Source organism: Macaca fascicularis, chromosome X (assembly GCF_037993035.2).
Source record: "Macaca fascicularis isolate 582-1 chromosome X, T2T-MFA8v1.1".
NCBI classification, from domain to species: domain Eukaryota; kingdom Metazoa; phylum Chordata; class Mammalia; order Primates; family Cercopithecidae; genus Macaca; species Macaca fascicularis.
In genome coordinates, this window is record NC_088395.1 from 36270466 (window position 1) to 36291917 (window position 21452).

Here is a 21452-nt window from a genome sequence, read left to right on the forward strand (position 1 = left end):
GATCCCTTCCTTACACCTTATACAAAAATTAATTCAAGATGGATTAAAGACTTAAATGTTAGACCTAAAACCATAGAAACCCTAGAAGAAAACCTAGGCAATACCATTCAGGACATAGGCATGGGCAAGGACTTCATGACTAAAACACCAAAAGCAATGGCAACAGAAGCCAAAATAAACAAATGGGATCTAATTAAACTAAAGAGCTTCTGCACAGCAAAAGAAACTACCATCAGAGTGAACAGGCAACCTACAGAATGGGAGAAAATTTTTGCAATCTACCTCTCTGACAAAGGACTAATATCCAGAATCTACAAAGAACTTAAACAAATTTACAAGAAAAAATCAAACAACCCCATCAAAAAGTGGGCAAAGTATGTGAACAGACACCTTTCGAAAGAAGACTTTTATAGAGCCAACAGACACATGAAAAAATGATCATCATCACTGGTCATCAGAGAAATGCAAATCAAAACCACAATGAGATACCATCTTACACCAGTTAGAATGGCGATCATTAAAAAGTCAAGAAACAGCAGGTGCTGGAGAGGATGTGGAGAAATAGGAACACTTGTACACTGTTGGTGGGACTGTAAACTAGTTCCACCGTTGTGGAAGACAGTGTGGCGATTCCTCAAGGATCTAGAACTAGAAATACCATTTGACCCAGCGATCCCATTCCTGGGTATATACCCAAAGAATTATAAATCATGCTACTATAAAGACACATGCACACGTATGTTTACTTCAGCACTATTCACAATAGCAAAGAACTGGAACCAACCCAAATGTCCATCAGTGATAGACTGGATTAAGAAAATGTGGCACATACACACCATGGAATATTATGCAGCCATAAAAAAAGGATGAGTTCATGTCCTTTGTAGCGACATGAATGAAACTAGAAACCATCATTCTGAGCAAGCTATCACAAGGACAGAAAACCAAACACTGCATGTTCTCACTCATAGGTGGGAATTGAACAATGAGAACACTTGGACACAGGATGGGCAACATCACACACTGTGGCCTGTTGTGGGGTGGAGGTATGGGGGAGTGATAGCATCAGGAGAAATACCTAATGTAAATGATGAGTTAATGGGTGCAGCAAACCAACACAGCACATGTATACATATGTAGTAAACCTGAACATTGTGCACATGCACCGTAGAACTTAAAGTATAATTTAAAAAAAAGAAAAACTAGGAAAACTAGCCCAAAAGCTAGCAGAATAAAATATATTACTAAAATAAGAGCAGAACTGAATGAATTTGAAACTCAAAAATATATGCAAAGAATCAACAAAACCAAAACTTGTTTTTTTGAAAAGATAAACAAGATTGATAGACTACTAGCTAGACTAATAAAGAGAGAATATACAAATAAGCACAATCAAAATCACTAAATGTAGCATTACAACTGATCCCACAGAAATACAAAGGATCCTAAGAGATGTTTATTCACACTTCTGTGCACACGAACTAGAAAATTTAGAGAATGTGGATAAATTCCTGAAAGCACACAACCTCTCAAGATTGAATCAGGAAGAAATTGAATCCCTGAACAGATCAATATTGATTTCTAAAATTAAATCAGTAATAAAAAACCTACTAACAAAAGCCATGGACCAAAAGAATTTACAGCCAAATTCTACCAGATATACAAAGAAGAGCTGTTAACAATTATACTGATTCTATTCCAAATAATCAAGGAGGAAGGACTCCTCCCTAACATACTCTTGGAAGCCAGCATCACTGTGATACCAAAACCTGGCAGACACAATGAACAAAGAAAACCATAGGGCAACATTCCTGATGAACATAGATGTAAAAATCCTCAATAAAATATTAGAAAACTGAATCCAGTAGCACATCAAAATGCTAATTCACCATGATCAAGTAGGCTTCATCCCTGGGATGCAAGTTTGATTCAACACACACTAATTAATCAATGTGATTCACCGCACATAAGGAATTAAAAACAAAAACTGTGTAATCATCTCAATAGATGTGATAAAAGCCTTCAATGATATCCAACATCCCTTCATGATAAAAAATCTCAACAGAGTCACCAGCAAAGGAACATACCTCAAAATAACAAGAGCCATCTATGACAGCCAACATCATACTGAATGGGCATAAGCTGGAACCATTTCCCTTGAGTACTAGAACAAAACATGGATGCCCACTCTGACCACTCCTATTCAAAATAGTATGGGAAGTCCTTTTCAGAGCAAGCAGACAGGAGAAAGAAACAAAAGGCATCCAAATAAGGAAAGAAGTCTTACTTTCTGTCTTCACTGATGATATGATTTTATGCTTAGAAAACCCTAGTTTTATTTATTTGTTTATTTTTTTTTTTTTGAGATGGAGTCTCGTTCTGTCGCCCTGGCTGGAGTGCAGTGGCACGATCTCCGCTCACTGCAAGCTCCGCCACCTCCCGGGTTAACGCCATTCTCCTGCGTCAGCCTCCCTAGAAGCTGGGACTACAGGCGCCCGCCACCACGCCCGGCTAATTTTGTTTGTATTTTCAGTAGAGATGAGGTTTCACCGTGTTTGCCAGGATGGTCTCGATCTCCTGACCTCGTGATCCGCCCGCCTCAGCCTCCCAAAGTGCTGGGATTACAGGCATGAGCCACTGCGCCCGGCCACCTAGTTTTATTTTTAATTTTTTGAGGAACCTCCATAATGTTTTCTATACAGCTGTACTAATTTACCTTCCTACCAGAAGTGTGCAAGCATTGCCTTTTCTCCACATCTTCTCCAACACTTGTTATTGTTCATATTTTTTATAAGTCAATCTAACAGCCGTGAGATAATATCTCATTGGGATTTTAATTTGCACTTCCTTTATAATTAATGACTTGGGCACCAGTCTTTTTTCAGTTCCTAGAAGCCCTTAGGTATTATTTCTTTTTAGCTCTTCCCCAAATCAGCAGAAGATAGAAGTAGCCCTTGAAATAGACAAGAAAACACAGTTTATGTTTCAGAGATAATCACAGAAAATATAGTAAATATTACAGTCTATTCTTTTCAAGCTGGGTGAATTGTGGGAATAACATTTTCTGTAAACACCACTGGGAAGATCTCTAAGCAACTAATCATAGAGTCATTTGAACTGTACTGGAAGTCCCACTTATTCTGAGAGAAGTAATTGCAGTACATATAGGTGCTATTCCAGGATTCCACTCTAGCATGAAGCTTCCTGCAGTTGCCACCTACAAATAACACATCCTAGAATACCAGTCAGGAAGCTTAAGGGGAAGTTTAAGGAAAGCTTGTTCCAAAGCTAACTATTCCATCCCAGACCCTCTCATTTAGTATAATACGTAGACTCTTATAGAAAATCAAATGCATCCAGTAGAATGTTTTATCTTTCATAACAAGAGGATCTGAAATGAGGAAAATATTTCCTCTATGCCTCCATTTTCTCATCTGTAAAAAAGGAGATAATGGTATACCTAACCAATACAGTCTCTGTAACATTTATGAGATAATATATTTAATGCATGTCAGAGCAGACTTTAGGACCTAGTAAGTCTTCAGTAAATCTTAGCTATTATTAAAAAATTTACTTAGGATTATATTAATATTGTTATGTATTTCTAATTTCATTAATCATATTCACCAACTCTTGTATTTGGCAGTAGAGAGTCAGTTTAAAACTCATCATTTTCAAGAAAGCACATTTCCAAATTATGTTTTATTAAAAATATTTCACCTTTCTTTGCAGGATGTTTACCCAGCTTGATTCAGGAACATTTGACACACACACACACACACACACACACACACACATATATATGTGCGTACATACATATATAGTATACATATATGTATACATACGTGTATACAAGTATCTATACATGTATGTGTACATATATGTATGTATACACATGTATGTGTGTATATGCACTTATATATGTATGTATATATCACATATATTTATATATGTATGTATATATACACATATACATAGCATAGCATGCTGTTCTCTTTGCAGCTTTGAGCTGCTGGCAAGCTCACTGATAAATTTAATAGTATTAAATAGTATTAAAATGAAGTGTTACCTCCATTTCTGGGCATCCTGCCCATTCATACTGTCAACAGTGTCCAACAAAGTCATAGAAACTTGACTTCAGATTCAAGCTAAGTATTAAAATGAAAATGGGTATAATAATTCATTCTAGTTGTGTTTGAATTCTTCCTTTTGCACACTGGTATAACAATAATGAGATATTCTACAATTCTTATTTTTAAAAGAGTTTTATTTGTTAATCATTTTACTGCATGTTTGCTGGTGATAGTGATGGGTGAGCCTTTTGAATATCTTCAATCTCCAAAGTAGGGGATTCTCACAATTGAAAAATCAACAAAATCCTTTAAGATATTAATATATATGTAAGAGCAAAAGGAATATAGTTAAACTACATATAGGCAAATATGGAGTTATTAAACAATAATTTAATAATGTTTAATAGTATTATTTGTGTTTATTGTTATTAATCACTTCATATTTGCCTATATGTTTATCAACATCATTGTTCTTTCTTTTGCATCTTTAGTCTTGCAGGTATGATAATTTTTATTTTCTCAAATGTTGCAGTATGAATGCTATTCTATGACCTATATTTCATTGCAGTAATTTTGTTTTTATTTGATTTAATCTACTATTAAGCTCATCCATTGCTTTCTTAATTTTATTTATTCAGATTTTTATTTGTGAATGCTCCATTAGTCACATTTTATATAGTTTATTGTTCCATGACAAAGTTGCCAATTTTGAACATAGTACATATGGTTAGTTTAAAACCTGTGTGTTCACTGAGCTCTGTGGGGTCTCAGCATAGCAGCCACTCAAGCATGTGTGGAGACCTAGACGCTTTAGATACTCTGGCTTTCCAGTCCTCCCAGCAAAAGTAACTGAAACTCTGGCAAAGTGGGAGGTTAGACACCCATACATATCCCAAGGAGAGGAGCTGAATCCAGGGTGTGAAGTAGCGACAGTCTGCAGACCCCCCTTCTACAACACCTGAGAGGAAAGGACCCACTGGCTTGGAATTCTAGCCAGCAAATGGTAGCAATGTTGCACCTACCTTGGACGGAACTCCTGGGTGGAGGGGCCGGCTGCCATCTCTGCTGTTTGGGTGACTTGGCCAATCCAGCCTTTGGGCTTTGAAGAGTCCAAACTGACCAGAGGCAGAGGGATCCCCCAGCACAATAAAACTGCTGTATCAAAAACAAAACAAAACAAAACAAAAAACCCTGTGTCTTACAACTATAATACTATAATACCTGGGATCCCTGAGTGTCTATTTTTATTGCTTATTGTTCCTTTTCATTTGCATTAATCTTGACCAATAGTGGTGTTAATTTTCTCCATAAAATATTTGTTTCTTTGCTGGTGACTTCAGTATACACTAGCTCTATCATATCCATTACTTATGAGGAAACTAAGGAACAGAAAAGTCAAGTAACTTTTATAATGTCATGCAATAAGTGGAAGAGCCATGTTTTGAGCAGTGGTAGTCTATTTCTTGCCCAGTGGAATGTATTTTCTTCTGTATGAACTTCCTATCTACCAAAGTGGGTAACTGCCATTCAAAACGGCCTCGGATACTTTTTTTTTTTTTCCATTATTTGTGGATACTTTTTATTTGTCAATCTAAGCAAGTGATACATCTGTTACTCTCATCGCTAACAATTAGACAATGTGGTGTGAGATATTGAATAAATTATAGACAGCAAGAATAGTGGTAATTTTTAACTTCATTAAAAGTCAGTATGCATCACAACCTTGTGCAATATTACTAGGAATTAGAGATTGCAGTATCTTATTTAAAGAACAGAAGAATATATATTATCTGTGGGCTTTATCTTTAAAATGAAAATCCCCGCTTATTAAGCCGATGTGCAGGATGTGCCCTTCTAAGCATTAAAATACAAATACTGAGAAAATGTGTGTACATTATTTTTGTATATACATGTGTGATAAACATTTGAAATCTGTCTTGGAAACTATTATAGACCTTATTATCTCCAATTTATATCGTGCAAAATTGAGCTCTGTGAGTTTAGGTAGCTTGCCACACTCACTCAGCTAGTAGGTGATGGGTTTAAATTCAATCTGTATTCTATTTCTCAAGATCCAATCTATTCATAATCTAATACTTCAGATTTGACAGTTACAGCATTAGATAATTATGTGTGTTTAAATGAGATACTGGAAATCTCTGATAATATTTAACAAATCTTTTTTTGACCAACAAATGGTAGCCTGGTGAAGTGTATTATGGACTTTCTTACTTAGTTGATTTTAATAGAGTTTTATTTAGTTATTGAATTGAACATTTTTTTCCCCATAGTATAACATTTTGAGACTGTTTTTAATTTAAAGTCTTTTTCTCATAGGGATGTATATAAAATGCGACTCTACTCATCAACCTCGCCACCTCAAAAGTTTTCCAAACAGAATGACTTTTCCAAATTTAATAAGACTATTTATGATGTGCTGCTCCATTTGAGTGGAAAAATGCCACCTGGAATTAATTCAAGTCAATCTTTACCCGTAGATAACCATGAAAAAAGGGTAATTCAACTTCATTTGCAACATTCTTCACTTCTGGACTTTCTCAGGTAAGTGCCTGGATGTGCTCGTATAAGCCTGTAACTCTGGCTTGGATAGTTAGATAAATGAGCAGATAGATAGAATTTGATATTATTTTTCTTCTTAACCAAATATATATGTATATAAATATACACACACACACATATATATATGTATGGTAAAGTATATATATCTCACACATTTTGAAAAATATGTAATTCTTAATAGCCAATAAGCATTTTATGATATATTGGATTTTTAATCTAAGGCAATCATTCTTATACTTTATCATGCATCAAAATCACTGACAGGGCCTGTTAAAACAACAGTTTACTGACCCTTACCCACTGAGTTTTTCAAAGTTAATTTTCATTTATAACAAGTTTCAAGGTGATGCTGATATTTCTGATACATTACCTCATTTTGAAAATCCTGGTCTACAGCAAATATATAAATCCATTTAGCTAAAAAGGGATGAAACCAACAAGCTTTATTTCTTAGACTATGATTAGTATCATCTCAATGTATGGGTACTGTAGACTTTTAGTCTGCATATGTAAAGTCTTTTAATATTAAAGTAGTCGGCAGGCGAAAGGAATTTTAAATGGTTGATGTAAAATATAGGAAAAATAATTGTCATCATAGTATCTGTGTTCCTCTGCAAAAATTAAATGGAAAGTCACCAAGAAATGGAAAAACAATGTACATTTACATTCTGAGAAGAATACTGGTGAATTTACATTGTTTCTTTAGCCTGCACTTGCAACATCCTTGTACACTGAAACATCCCACATCCACAGGCAGTAATTTATTTAGCATTGAGTTGAACATGTTATTACTCCCTCTTCCATGCTCCTATACAATTAAAATGGCATTTATTACTTGTAATTATGTAATATGGTTAATATATTTTTGGATATATTATTGTGATTTTCTCTTTTGCTTCTTTGTTTACGGAATCTGCTCCATAGTTGCTCAGAGATGTTCATCTGTCCTAGCGGGAATAGAGATGGAGGGCAAGAAAAATACTCTTATAGCAGGAATACAAATTAAAGATTTGACATTCAGTTTTTTGTTTCCAAATCAGGATTTTTGAGTCCCTAGTGATACTATGTATTAAAACGTTGACATGTTACTTAACAAAATATTTTCTTTCATTTCTCAGGTTCTCAATATCATGGTAATAAGGCAAAATTGGCTTGGTTCCTTGTGGATTATAAGGTAGCTAGAGGTTTCTAAATCACTTAAGGTGGCTGAATCAAGATCCAGGCAGCTTGTCATGGCGGTTTCTGTGTTGGGATGTTAGAGGGACCCGACTGGAGACACAGAAGAGTGTCAGTTGGCTGGTCCTGATGCCGCAATAGGAATGACAAATATATGAGGACTAGGGAGTGGCTGAGTCAGTTATAGGAGATGTCTTGGGTCCTTGACGGGCCTAAGGGCAGAGACAGAAGATCCCTGTCTCAGACATCAGCAGCATATGCCCACATGACACAGACATTTCAGGTGGAGAGGAGGCACAGCAAAAAAAGGACAAGTATCCAGAAATGCAGTCACCAACCTTCATGTACAAATATAGGAGTCCCTCTCCCTATCTCATGTAAGCCCAAATCCAGCATAGATTATCCTAGTTCTGAGAGTTCTTACACAATTTGAGGAAGCCTTCTATATAAAATATCAAATGAAAAATATAAATATTAGATGCACGGCTTTAGAAGGTAATCATGAAAGTAAAAAAACCTGCAGTTAAAACGGTATTTATTTGACAATGAGTCTACCTTTTCTCAGGTGCCATCTGGCATGGATAGGCAGGGGTGAAATTTTGACTGTTAATCACAAATAACAGAATTTCTGTAAAGAGATTCTTTGGGTAGAAGACCTAAAGATACATGGAGATGCAATTTTGCATTTTCTCTGTATCCTTCTCCACTCAATCTAGGTGGGAGAATGAGAACGGTTGTATCAGTTAAGGAAATAACACAGCTATGTGGAATTTTGTAAATCACTTTCAACTCCACTGACTTATCCCTGAGTCAGTGAATCCCACAATCTGTGAGCATCTTAAGGGCAGAAACTGCATCTCATTCATCTGGAATTTCTAACACCCAGGATCACTGGGAGCTTGGAATGAGGCCAGTGTTCATTAAATATTTATTTTTTTAACATTTTTTTTCACAAAGATTTACCTTTTGAATTTGTGTGGTATAAGGAATAAGACGTGGAAATTGCTTCGCAGGACATTTATATAAGAATGAAGAAAATGCTGTGAAATATAAAAAGTGGTAAAAGAAAGGGTGAAAAAATTGCATTCCAGGAAGGAGAGTGTAACAAATGAGAGGGTCAAGTTGGAGCAAACAACGTAAATTTTTTTTCTCAGAGTTCTGGAGGCTAGAAGTCCAAGATCAAGGTATTGTCAGGGTTGGTTTCTTCTGGGGCTTCTGTTTGCTGGCAGATAACCTCTTCTTGCTGTGTCCTCACATAGTTTTTCCTCTGTGTACCCATGTCCCTGGTGTCTTTCTGTGTATTCAAATTTCATCTTCTTGTAAAGACACAAGCCAAACTGGATTTGGTACCACTCTAATTACATCATTTTACATTAGTTATCTTTTTAAAGACCCTAACTCCAAATACAGTCACATTCTGAGGTACTGAAATTTAGAGTTTCAACATATGAACTTTGTGGAGGGGTATAATTTAGACCATAGCAATACCATATGTATTATATTATGGAGAAATATTATGTAATTGGATGTTATATTTTATAATAAATTTTGTGTGGATATATTTGCAGTAATATATTTCTTGTCATTTGTGTCTGGTATGGACTGAATTGTGCTCTATCCCAAATTCATATGTTGAAATCCTAACCCCCAATGTCATTTTATTTGGAGATAAGGCCTTTAAGGATGTTATTAAGGTTAAATGTAGGGCCCTAATCCAATAAGATGGATGTCCTTTAAAGAAGAGGAAGAGATGCCAGATCTCTCTCTCTCTCTCTCTCTCTCTCTCTCTCTCTCTCTCTCAGCATAGAGAAAATGTTATGTGAGTACACAGTGGGCAGATGGTCATCTACAAGCCAGAAAAAGAGGCCTCACCTAAAACCAATTTTTTGGCACCTTGATCTTGAACTTACAGCATCCAGAATGGTGAAAGAACAAATGTCTTGTTTAAGCCACTTATCCTGTGGTATTTTCTTATGGCAGCTTGAGCTTACCAATATCATATCTAACATCTTTTGATACAATTTCACTTGTTTATAATTGTTATCATTTTTATGATGTAATTAATTTTCATTGAAAATAATAGTTTTTAAAAAAATTTATAATTTGTATAGTATAAAACTAAAACAGAAGCAGAATATCAACATCTTCTGCCCTACATTGTAACTAAAAAGTAGACCATCACAAGAATAAAAAACTATTATAATTCTTATTTTTAAATTCCATTGAGTTTTTAAATAAATAGTTAATTCACCAAAATAAATACACGTAGAAAAAGCAACTCATATCCCCTTGTACGTAAATTTAGTTCCACTTTTGATTTTCACTTTTATCCTTAAAAATTTTATATCCTGGGCTGGGTGTGGTGGCTCACACATGTAATCCCAGCACTTTGGGAGGCCGAGGCGAGTGGATCACCTGAGGTCAGGAAGTTGAGACCAGCCTGGCCAACATGGTGAAACCCCGTCTGTACTAAAAATACAAAAAATTATCTGAGCCCTGTGGTGGGCACCTGTAATCCCAACTACTCGAGAGGCTGAGGCAGGAGAATCACTTGAACCCAGAAGGCGGAGGTTGCAGTGAGCCAAGATCACACCACTATACTCCAGCCTGGGCAACAAGAGTGAAACTCCATCTCAAAAAATAAAAAAAAAAGAAAATGAAAATTAAAAATGTTATATCCTTCTCACTTATGCATAACCATTATGGTATCTTATTTAATGGAATTGCATCTAAGAATGAAAATATTTCAAAGAAACAATCCAGTAAGTAATACTGGAAGGGTGCACTGAACTGGGTTGAAGGAACATGGCTTTTGAATCATGCAGATATAGGCTTATATTCCAACTCTTCTGTACGCCTTTGACCTTGCACAAGTTACTTCACCTGTTTTAGCTCTAAGTTCAATATGTAAAATTAAGGGTGATAATTCCAAAACTAACTTGGTTGTTAGAAGAATTACATCAGGAAAATAACTAACGGATGCTAGGCTTAATATTGGAGTGGCAGAATAATCTGTACAACAAACCCCCATGATACAAGTTTACCGATATAACAAACCTGCATACGTGCTACTGAACTTAAAATTTAAATAAAAAAAGAATTAGAAATAACATAATGTGAATCATATGACATATAGTAGATTGTTATTGTTATTGTTGTTAAATGAAATGAATTACGGTCTAAGGCTTTTTCACATGCTTAGATATTTCCTTAAACTATTCCAATATAGTAACCACTAGTGACATACTGAAACTGATTCTTATGATATCACTATCACCAAAATGGAATATTTATTTTAAAAATTCATTTTATGAGTAATAAATGTCTGGTTGACATAAAAATGTCAGAAAGCCAGTATTTATCAATTATATCCTCACATTTATTAGATAGAATGGAAACTTCATTTAAATTTTAATGAGTATAATAGAAAGCACATAGCTTTTAATTTTACCACTTCCTACTTTTGGTCCTCAATAATTGATTCAATAAGGTAAGTGCTCTAATTCAATAAGTCCGAAACCTGAATGCATTTTTTTCAGAAAATTAGTTTTACTCTTAAAATATAATAAATATTAACTGTGAACAAAAGAAGGAGGCTTACATAATTAAGTCAATCCTGATTGTATGTATATTATGGAAATCAAACAACATTGTGACAGCATTGTTAAACTCTATGGTACTTGCAATCGTTGTGTTATTATTGTAGAATTCTTTTTGGCACAGCTCCCAGTAGTGTTGACATTAACATGGGTCATTTCTGTTGTGACATTTTATGATGTGAGGATGCAGGTATGGAAGAATAATTTCGGCATTAAAGCCACACCATTCAGATTTATTTGCTCTTTATCTGCAAATACATGCCTATCAGGATATGTTGACTGTAATAAAATTACTTAACATTTAGAAAGTGACAGTAAAATTGGGTCATTAATTCAAGAAATGTGCATATGTTTCATCATGGAAATATATGTATTAAAATACAAAATAATCATAAATGTTATCACCTTCCCCATGTAAATTTGATAATACAGTAGGTAAGAACTTTTGTACACGTGAAATATCTACTCTGCAATAAATGAGCAACTTATTTTTAGGGATTAAGCTAGAATTTTTTAAGAAACAAATTTTTGGAGATTAAATTTAGCATTTAGTAACTAATTGCATCTAATTATGTTTTGATCCACCCAACGTGAACTTGGAAAAAATATTCAAATAAAAAACCTAGTATGTGGAAAGTTTAATCAAATCTATTAGGAAAGTCAACTCTTTTTAAAACTACTGACAAGACATAAAATCTACTGACAAGATATAAAGGTAATTACTGTCTTATGCACTGATGAATTTAGGCCTTGAGGTAGATTCAAAATGAAAAGAATAAAACAAGTCTTCATAACAGTCTCAGTCTTTAAAATGAAAAAAAATACATTTTTTCTTGTCCTCAGTTTTACCTAGGGTTTACTCTCTGGTGGGCACTTTGGAATACTCAAATATCACGTAGGCTCCCTCCTCAAGAAACTCCCATTTTAATGGTTCCCTGATCATTTTCCTCCAGTTCTCAGTAACATTTAATAGAAGTGACCACTTACATACTGAAATTCTGTCTTGGCTTTGGGCACAAGAAAATATTCCAGTTTCTTCATATGTCTCTGAGTTGTATGTTTTGTTTTACTCTAGAGGATTTCAACTTAATGGAGACAACATCTCATTGCATTTCTACATAGGCTGTAGGTTGGCTAATCTTGCTGAGGAGTGGTGTTACATAAAATAAGATCTTATTTAAATCTATACCAATTTGACTATAATGAAGATTCACAGAAGTAATGTGCATGAGGACAGGACTTGTGTGAAAATCGAAAAGAAAGGATTATGTTTTATTTCTCAACAAAGGAACTTTATGTAGGCAGTATGATTTCTTCTACTAACTTAGACTGACCCAGGGCCCTGTCAAACTTAACTCTAGAACTGTGGACACTGCTTCCACCCAAGAAGAGTTCCCTTCCTCACTTCTATTTTCTCAGTCATCTCTGCACCATCTTCAAGGTTTGAGTTTTCAGAATCATCTCAGGCCTCCATTTTCCTTTTTCTTTTTCCAACTTCTCTGTAATCACAGGACTGCGAATTTTGAGGATATTTGTAGAATTGAGAACTAGAAGTAGGATTCTTTCCCATTAAATGTTTATTGGTGAGTGGTGTTCTAGGTTCACTAACTGAGTTAGACCTAAATATCTGAATCTCCATTAGGAAACATTTGCCACAAAGGTACTAGATTTCTACGTAGTGGCTCTAATGGTGATGGATATTCATATGAAGAGTTTGGATAAAATTATTTCAATGAATTTGACAATGAAAAAAGTATATATATAAACATAAATGTGGTAAATTATATGCATAAAAATATGTACATGCATAGGCTTTAAAATGTGTTAAATGATATAAATAAATATTTGCTGCTTCAAATATGCTACCACAAGAATACGTAATCAGAGTCTACAATTTGTGGATATTCTCTTTAGAATAAATAGATAATGAATTACCTTATACAAGCTTTCTATATTTAGGCATTTGTGGTTATGGGCACTCAATAAATGTTGGATGACTAGTGATCTCTCTGTTAGATGTTTTATTGTATTCAAACATTTCCAGATATTTTATTCAATTTTATAATATTATAACAATAATAAAATGATTACTGCATTGACTACAAATCCAATTCATGAAACTCTGTATGTTTTGTTACCATGTAGGAATTGATGTGGCTGATAATAGGTCTAAGTAAGTTCTTTCTCATTTATCAAGTTCTCTAAAGAAAACATCATAGGCACATTTTAGACTTAGGGGAGGTTTTAAAAATTAACTATATAACTTTTATTTATTTTTTTACTTTTTATTTTAAATTTTGTGGGTACATAGTGGGTGCATGAGATATTTTGATACAGGCATGCAATGCGTAATAATCTCATCATGGAAGATAGGGTATTAATCCCCTTATCCTTTATGTTACAAATTATCTATGTGTACTATCATTATTTTAAAATGAAAAATTAAATTATTACTGACTAGAGTCACTCTATTGTGCTATCCACTACTACACCTTATTCATTAATTATAATGGTTTTTCATATCCATTAGTTATCCCCACTTCCCCCTCACTCCCTGACTACCCTTCTCAGCCTCTGGTAACTATCCTTCTATTCTCTCTCTCCATGTCTTCAATTGTTTTGATTTTTAGATCCCACAAATAATTGAGAACATCTGACTTTGGTCTTTCTGTGCTTGGCTTATTTTACTTAATATAATTGCCTCCAGGTCAATACATGTTGTTGCAAATGACTGAATCTTTTTCTTTTTGATGGCTGAAGAGTACTCCATTATGTATATGTATGACATTTTCTTTATCTATTCATCTGTTGATGGACATATGGTGGCTTCCAAATCTTGGCTATTGTGAACAAACCTGCACAAATGTGGGAGTGAAGATATCTCTTCAAAATATTGATTTCCTTTCTTTTGGCTATATACCCAGTAGGAGGATTACTGGATTTTGAGGTAGCTCTGTTTTTAGTTTTCTGACGGAACTCCAAACTTTTCTCTAGCGTGGTTGTACTAATTTACATTCCCACCACAGTGTACAAAGGTTCCCTTTTCTCTATATCCTCACCAGCATTTGTTACTGCCTGTCTTTTGGATAAATGCCATTTTAACTGGGATGAGATGACATCTCTTTATACTTTTGATTTGCATTCATCTGATGATCAATGATGTTAAGTATATTTTCATGTGGCCATTTGCCATTTGTATGTTTTCTTTTGATAAATGCTTATTCAAATATTTTGCCCATTAAAAAATGAAGTGAGATAAATAGAAAAATACAAAAATGAAAAAACAAAACAAAAAATTGTGTGAGTTGATTGAAGGCAAAAAAAGAAACAAAATAAATATACAAAATTTAAAAAGAAACAAATATTATGCCCATTTTTAAATTGGATTTTTAGATCTTTTTCTATGGAGTTGTTTGAGCTCCTTATATATTCTGGTTAGTAACCCTTTACAGATGGGTAGTATGCAAATATTTTGTCCCATTTGGGATTTGTCTATTCTCTTTGTTGATTGTTTCCTTTACTGTGCAGAAGCCATGTATTCATTCATGCTTTAATTGCCTGTTCTTGTGGGATATTACTCAAGAAATCTTTGCCCAGACCTATGTCATGCAGAGTTTCCTTGAAGTTTTCTTGTAGTAGTTTCATAGTTTGAGGATATAGCTTTAAGCCTTTATTATATTTTGATTTTATTTTTGTATATGGTGGGAGACAGATGTCTAGTTTCTTTCTTCTGCATATGGATATGCAGTTTTCCCAGTAACATTTATTGACAATACTGTCCTTTCCCCAGTGTATGTTCCTGGCACCTTTGTCGAAAATGAGTTCATTGTAGGTGATTTTGGTTTCTGTATTCTGTTCCACTGGTCAATGCATATGTTTTTAGACCAGTAACTACTGTTTTGGTTACTATGGCTCTGTAGTATAATTTGAAATCAGGTAAAGTGATTCGTCCATTTTTTTTTTTTTTCTTAAGATAGCTTTGGCTATTCTGGGTCTTTTGTGGTTCCATATAAATGTAAGGATTTTGTTTCTCTTTCTGTGTGGAATGTCATTTGTATTTTGACAGAAATTGCATTGAATCTGTAAATTGCTTTGGGTAGAATAGACATCTTAATAATACTGATAATTCCAATTCATGAACATGGAATAGCTCTCCATTTTTTGGTGTCCTCTTCAACTTCTTTCATCAGTGATTTATAGTTTTCTTTATAGAGATCTTTAACTCCTTTGGTTAATTCCTTGGTGCTTAATTTTATTTGTGGCTGTTGTAAATGGGGCTCCTTTTTAAAAAATTTTCTTGTTTCAGTTTTTACATTGTTGGCATATAGAAATGCTATTGAATTTTGTATGTTGATTTTGTACCCTGCAACTTTACTGAATTTGTTTATTATTTCTAATAGGTTTTTTTTTGTGGAGTCTTTAGGTTTTCTAAATATAAGATCGTATCATTTGCAAACAAGGGTAATTTGACATTTTTTATTCTAATTTGTATGCTCATTATTTTTTATCTTGTCTAATTGCTCTAGCTAGGACTTCCTGTACTATGTTCAATGACATTGATGAAAGTGGGCATCCTTGTTGTGTTGCAGATTTTACAGGAAAGGCTTTCAGTTTTTCCCCATTCAGTGTGATACTAGCTGTGGGTCTGTCATATATGGATTTTATTCTTTTGAGGTATATTCCTTCCATATCCAGTTTTTTGAGAGTATTTTATCTTAAAGGAATGTTGAATTTTATCAAATACTTTTTCAGTATTGGTTGAATTTATCATATGGTTTTTGTCCTTTATTCTGTTGATGATGTGTTCTACTTGATTGATTGTATTACATACATTGCATACATTAAACCATTCTTGCCTCACAGGGATAAATCTCACCTGGTAATGATTAATGATCTTTTTACTGTATTGCTGAATTTGGTTTGCCAATATTTTGTTGAGGATTTCTGCATCAATATTCATCAGGGATATTGGACTGTAGCATTCCTTTTTTATATTTCTTTGGTTTTGGCGTTAGGGTAATACTGGCCCCATAAAACGATTTTGGAAGCATTCCCCCCTCCTCTATTTTATAAAATAGTTTGAGTAGGGTTGGTATTAGTTCTTCTTTAAATGTTTGGTAGAATTCAGCAGTAAAGCCATTTGGTCCTGGGCTTTTCTTTATTGGGTGACTCTTTATTACAGCTGTGATCTTCTTATTTGTTATTGGTCTGTTCAGGTTTTGGATTTCTTCCTGATACAGTCTTGGTCAGTTGTATGTGTCTAGGACTTTGTCCATTTCTTCTAGATTTTCCAATTTATTGGTGATAGTAGCTACTTGTGATCATTTGAATTTCTGCAGTATCAATTGTAATGCCTTCTTTATCATCTCTGATTTTATTTATTGTATCTTCTTTCTTTTTATCTTAGTCTAGCTAAAGGTTTGTCAACTTTGTTTATCTTGTCAAAAAAGCAACCTTTGTTTTATTGATTTATTTATTTCAATTTCATGTACTTCTGCTCTGATGTTGATCATTTATTTTCTTCTATTAATTTGGGATTTGGTTTGCTCTTGCTTTTCTCTTTCCTTAAGATGGAACATTAAGTCGTTAGTGTGAAGATTTTCTTCTTTTTGAAGTACGTACTTATAGCTATAAACTTCCCTCTTAGTACTGCTTTTGGTATATTTGATAGGTTTTGATATATTGTGTTTCCAGTATCATTTATCTCAAGAATTTTTCAATTTCCTTCTTAATTTATTCATTGACCCACTGGTCATTCAGGAGCACATTTTTAAGTTTTCATGTATTTGTGTAGTTTCCAAATACCTCTTCTTATTTATTTCTTGTTTTATTCCATTGCAGTCAGAATATGCTTGATGTAATTTTAAATTTTGAATGTTTTAAGACTTGTTTTGTGACATAACATGTGCCTGTGCTTGAGAATGATCCATGTGCTGAGGAAAACAATAGGTATTCCACAGCCATTAGATGAAAATTTTGTTAATATCTATTAGATCCATTAGGTCTATAGTGCAGATGAAATCTGCTGTTTCTTCATTTTCTGTCTGGAATATGTGTCAAATGTTGGCAGTGGGGCTGAACTCTCCAGCTATTACTATCTTTTGGTCTATCTCACTCTTTACTTCTAATAATATTTTCTTTATATATCTGGGTGTTACAGTGTTTGGTGCAAATATATTTACAATTGTTATATCCTCTTGCTTAATTGACCCTTTTATCATTATATAGTGACTTTCTTTGTCTCTTCTTATAGTTTTTGTATTGAAATCTAGTTTTGTTTTTTTTTTGATACTAGTATAGCTACTCCTGCTTTTTTAAAAATTTCCATTGGCATGGGATATCTTTTTCCATTCGTTTATGTTCAGTCTGTGTGCATCTTTATAGGTGAAGTGTGTTTCTTGTAGGCAACAGATCATGGGATCTTTTTTCATCCATTCAACCACTCTATATAGTTTGATTTAATAGTTTAGTCCATTTACATTCAATGCTATTATTGATAAGTAAGGATTTACTTCTGCCTTTTTAAAATTTCTTTTCTCATTGTCTTCTTTCTTTTCTTCCTGTTTAACTTTAATGAGGTGATTTTCTCTGGTAATGTGATTTTGTTTCTTGCTTTTTATTTTTTGTGTATCCATCATGTTTTGTGGTTTATGGTTACCATGACGCTTGCAAATAGTATCTTATAACCCATTATTTTAAGCTGATAACAACTTAACACAGTTTTCATAAACAAGCAAACAAAAAAGAAACAAGTGAAAAGAAAACTAATAAAAACTCTACACCTTAACTTCATTCCCTCACTTTTCAACTTTTGTTGTTTCTATTTCTGTCTTACTGTACTGTCTATGGCTTTGTAGTTATTATTTTTGATTGGTCGATTATTTGGTCTTTTTATTTAAGATAAGAGTAGTTTACACACCACAGTTACAGTGTTGTAATAATCTGTGGGTTTTTTTGTGTACTTACTATTTCCTGTGAGTTTTGTACCTTCAGATAATTACTTATGGTTTATTAATGTCCTTTTCCTTCTGTTTGAAGTAGTCCTGTTGGCATGTCTTGTGTCAATGAAATCTCTCAACTACTGTTAGGGGTCTAGTAAAGTCTTTATTACTTTTTCGTATTTGTAGTATACTTTTACTAGATATTCTATTTTAGTATAAAAGTGTTTTTTTTTGTTGTTGTTGTTTTTCTTCAGCACTTTAAATATGTCATATCACACTCTCCTGGCCTGTAATGTTTCCACTAAAAAATCTACTGCCAGACATATCGGAGGTCCATTACATGTTATTTATTTCTTTTCTCTTGCTGCCTTTAGGATCATTTCTTAAAATTTTTGATCTTTGGGAGATTGGTTGTTTAATGTGTTGAGATAGCCTTCTTTGGGAGTTTTATTATTAAATGCCTTGAAGTAGTCTTCTGTGGGTTAACTCTGCTTGGTGTTCTAAAATTCATTTGGATATTGGATATTTAGATATTGATTTGGGATATTGATATGTTTTTCTAGGTTTGGGAAGTTCTCTGCTATTTTCTTTTAAATAAACTCTCTTCCGCCATCTCTTTCTCTACCTCCTCTGTAAGGCCACTGACTCTTAGGTTTGCCGTTTTGCGGCCATCCTCTAGATCATGTAGGTGTACTTCACTGTTTTTATTCTTTCTTTTTTTGTGTCCTCTATCTATTTTTAAATAGCCTGTCTTCAAGCTTACTTTTTCTTTTGCTTAATCAATTCTGCATTAAAAGACTGATCCATTCTTTAGTATGCCAATTGCATTTTTCAACTCCAGAATTTCTACTTGATTCTTTTAAATTATTTTAATCTCTTTGTTAAACTTATCTGATAGAATTCTGAATTCCTTTTCCACGTTATCTTGAATTTCTTGGGGTTTCCTCAACACAAGTATTTTGAATTCTGTCTCTGTAAGGTCACATATCTCTGTTTTTCCAGGAATGGTCCTTGGTGCCTTATTTAGTTTATTTGGTGAGGTCATGTTTTCCTGGATCATCTTGATTCTTTTAAATGTGTATCTGTATTTGGGCATTGACGAGTTACAATTCGTAGTTGGCAAAACCAGCCAGACCTATATCTTTCCTTTATGGCTTAGAGTTCCCCCAGACTGCAGGTAGTTCCAGAGGTACTATTCAGAGCAAGGGACTAGAGTTAAAAAAACTAGAATTCCACCCCGTGTTATATTGCACTGTGGCTGAGCTGGCACGCAAACCATAGGACACTTTCTTTTCACTCTTCCCTCCCCTTTTCAAAGGCAGAGAAGTTTCACTCAGTGGCCACTGCCACCTCTGCCTAATTATATACCTTTTAAATTTGAAAAATAAAATGTAGCATGTATAAAAATGTGACTATTGAAATATGTAACTGATGGTCAATGCAAATCATATATAGAACATGTATATTATATTATAATTTGAGTTTTTCTTTTTTAATTTTAGTGCTCAAGGAGGATGTATTTCACATGTCCTGCCAGAATTTTTGCTTGAACCAGAAGATTATAAGAGGTGGATTGAAATTAAGGTAAGAAAATATAATTTCTTGGAACAAACCACACAGTTATTATTGTATGTACTGGTATTTGGCCTATGTTAGAATATCCTATTTCAGAGTCCTTGAGTTTTATATACAAAATATTATTAGGATCCTAATTTTTGGACAACCCATATGTTTTTGTACATTTGTCTAAAAATCTCTATGGAGTTCCTATGCAAAAATGATTACATGGCTTTCTTAAATATATAAATAATTACTACTTTGGAGAATTTATAAATGAAGACTAAGGTGGGATTATGTAAATTTTATTATTAAACTTTTAGAATATATGTTTATATTCTAAATTAGAATATAATTCTAAGTTATATTCTAGAATATATATCCAAATAAAAGACTGGTTTTATTTCACCACCATGTGCCACTTTTCTTCTTCATTTTCAGGGGAAAATAAAAATGAAGCAAGAAATACATAGTTTTGTCATAATATATAGTTCACTTTGTGGAAACCTATTGAGAGGGGGTGGTCTTTGAGGAGTCTGCAGGTTTGAGGCAACTATGGTTGTAGGACTCTTCACTATGCTTGCCATGTGACATGAGTAGAGAACCAGGTGCCTGCCTGTTCTTTGGCACTATGCTGAGGTCCTGTTACCTTATCCAAAGGGTGTGATTCTTTCTTGGCTCAGCAATCAGAATAACTTCGTATCTTGTTGGGCCACTTATTCTACAGAGTGATCTAGTAGGTGCATTGAATGAATAAATCTATGACCTAAATAAGAGACTGTGTGCTCCATAAAGTTACCTGTGTTGATATTTTATATTATTGGCACATAGAGAATTAGAGCTCTTGATTAAAGTACAGAAAAGGCATTCACATGTTTTGAAAAAAAAAAAAAAAAAACTCATATGCTAAATTTGCCTTAAATTTTAATTAATGTTGTACTATTTTATTTCTTAAAGTCTTCCAGTAATACGATGCCTGAGAGTCCCTGTACACCTAAGAAAAAATGTTCTATTGTTATAGAAATGTCTAAATTTGAGACCTGGAGTAAACGGGCATGGACAGATGTATTTCTACAGATATACAAGGTAATATTTCCACTATTGCTTGCTGCTTCTCTTTTGATTAATATAAATCATATATTACTTAAGGTCCAGACAATGCTGCTATGAAAGATTCAAAAACACAGTGCCTTAAATGAGAGATTTTTTTTTATTGCTTTCTCATGGAACTGCTGAGATATGAGAGGGTCAAAGCTTCTGGAGTATCTCTTTCCTCCTCGGTACTTTCATTTATGGGTCTGATTTCTCTGAAGAAGGAGGAGCAGGTAAAGGAGTACTGGAGGCAAGGAGTTACCTTTTAAGGATGTGACCTGAAAAAATATGTCTTTTTCATTTCAGATTCCATTAGGCAGAATTCAGTCACATAGTCACATCTAACTGCAAAAAAAGTTGAGAAATACACTCTCTAGAATGAGTAGCTACAGGAATATTCTAGTACTAAAAGGGAGGATTAATGAATGAGTACT

The 21452-nt window shown here is 33.8% G+C and overlaps 1 protein-coding gene across 1 annotated transcript in view; it reads left to right on the forward strand.

Annotated features, from left to right (window-relative positions):
- Nucleotides 1–21452, forward strand: part of CFAP47 (cilia and flagella associated protein 47) — a 429680-nt gene that overhangs the window by 134155 nt on the left and 274073 nt on the right. Inside the window, exons 30-32 of the mRNA XM_015443631.3 lie at nucleotides 6411–6635; nucleotides 19872–19953; nucleotides 20884–21012. Coding sequence (XP_015299117.3) covers nucleotides 6411–6635; nucleotides 19872–19953; nucleotides 20884–21012 — 436 coding nt within the window. The remainder of the gene's footprint in view (nucleotides 1–6410; nucleotides 6636–19871; nucleotides 19954–20883; nucleotides 21013–21452) is intronic.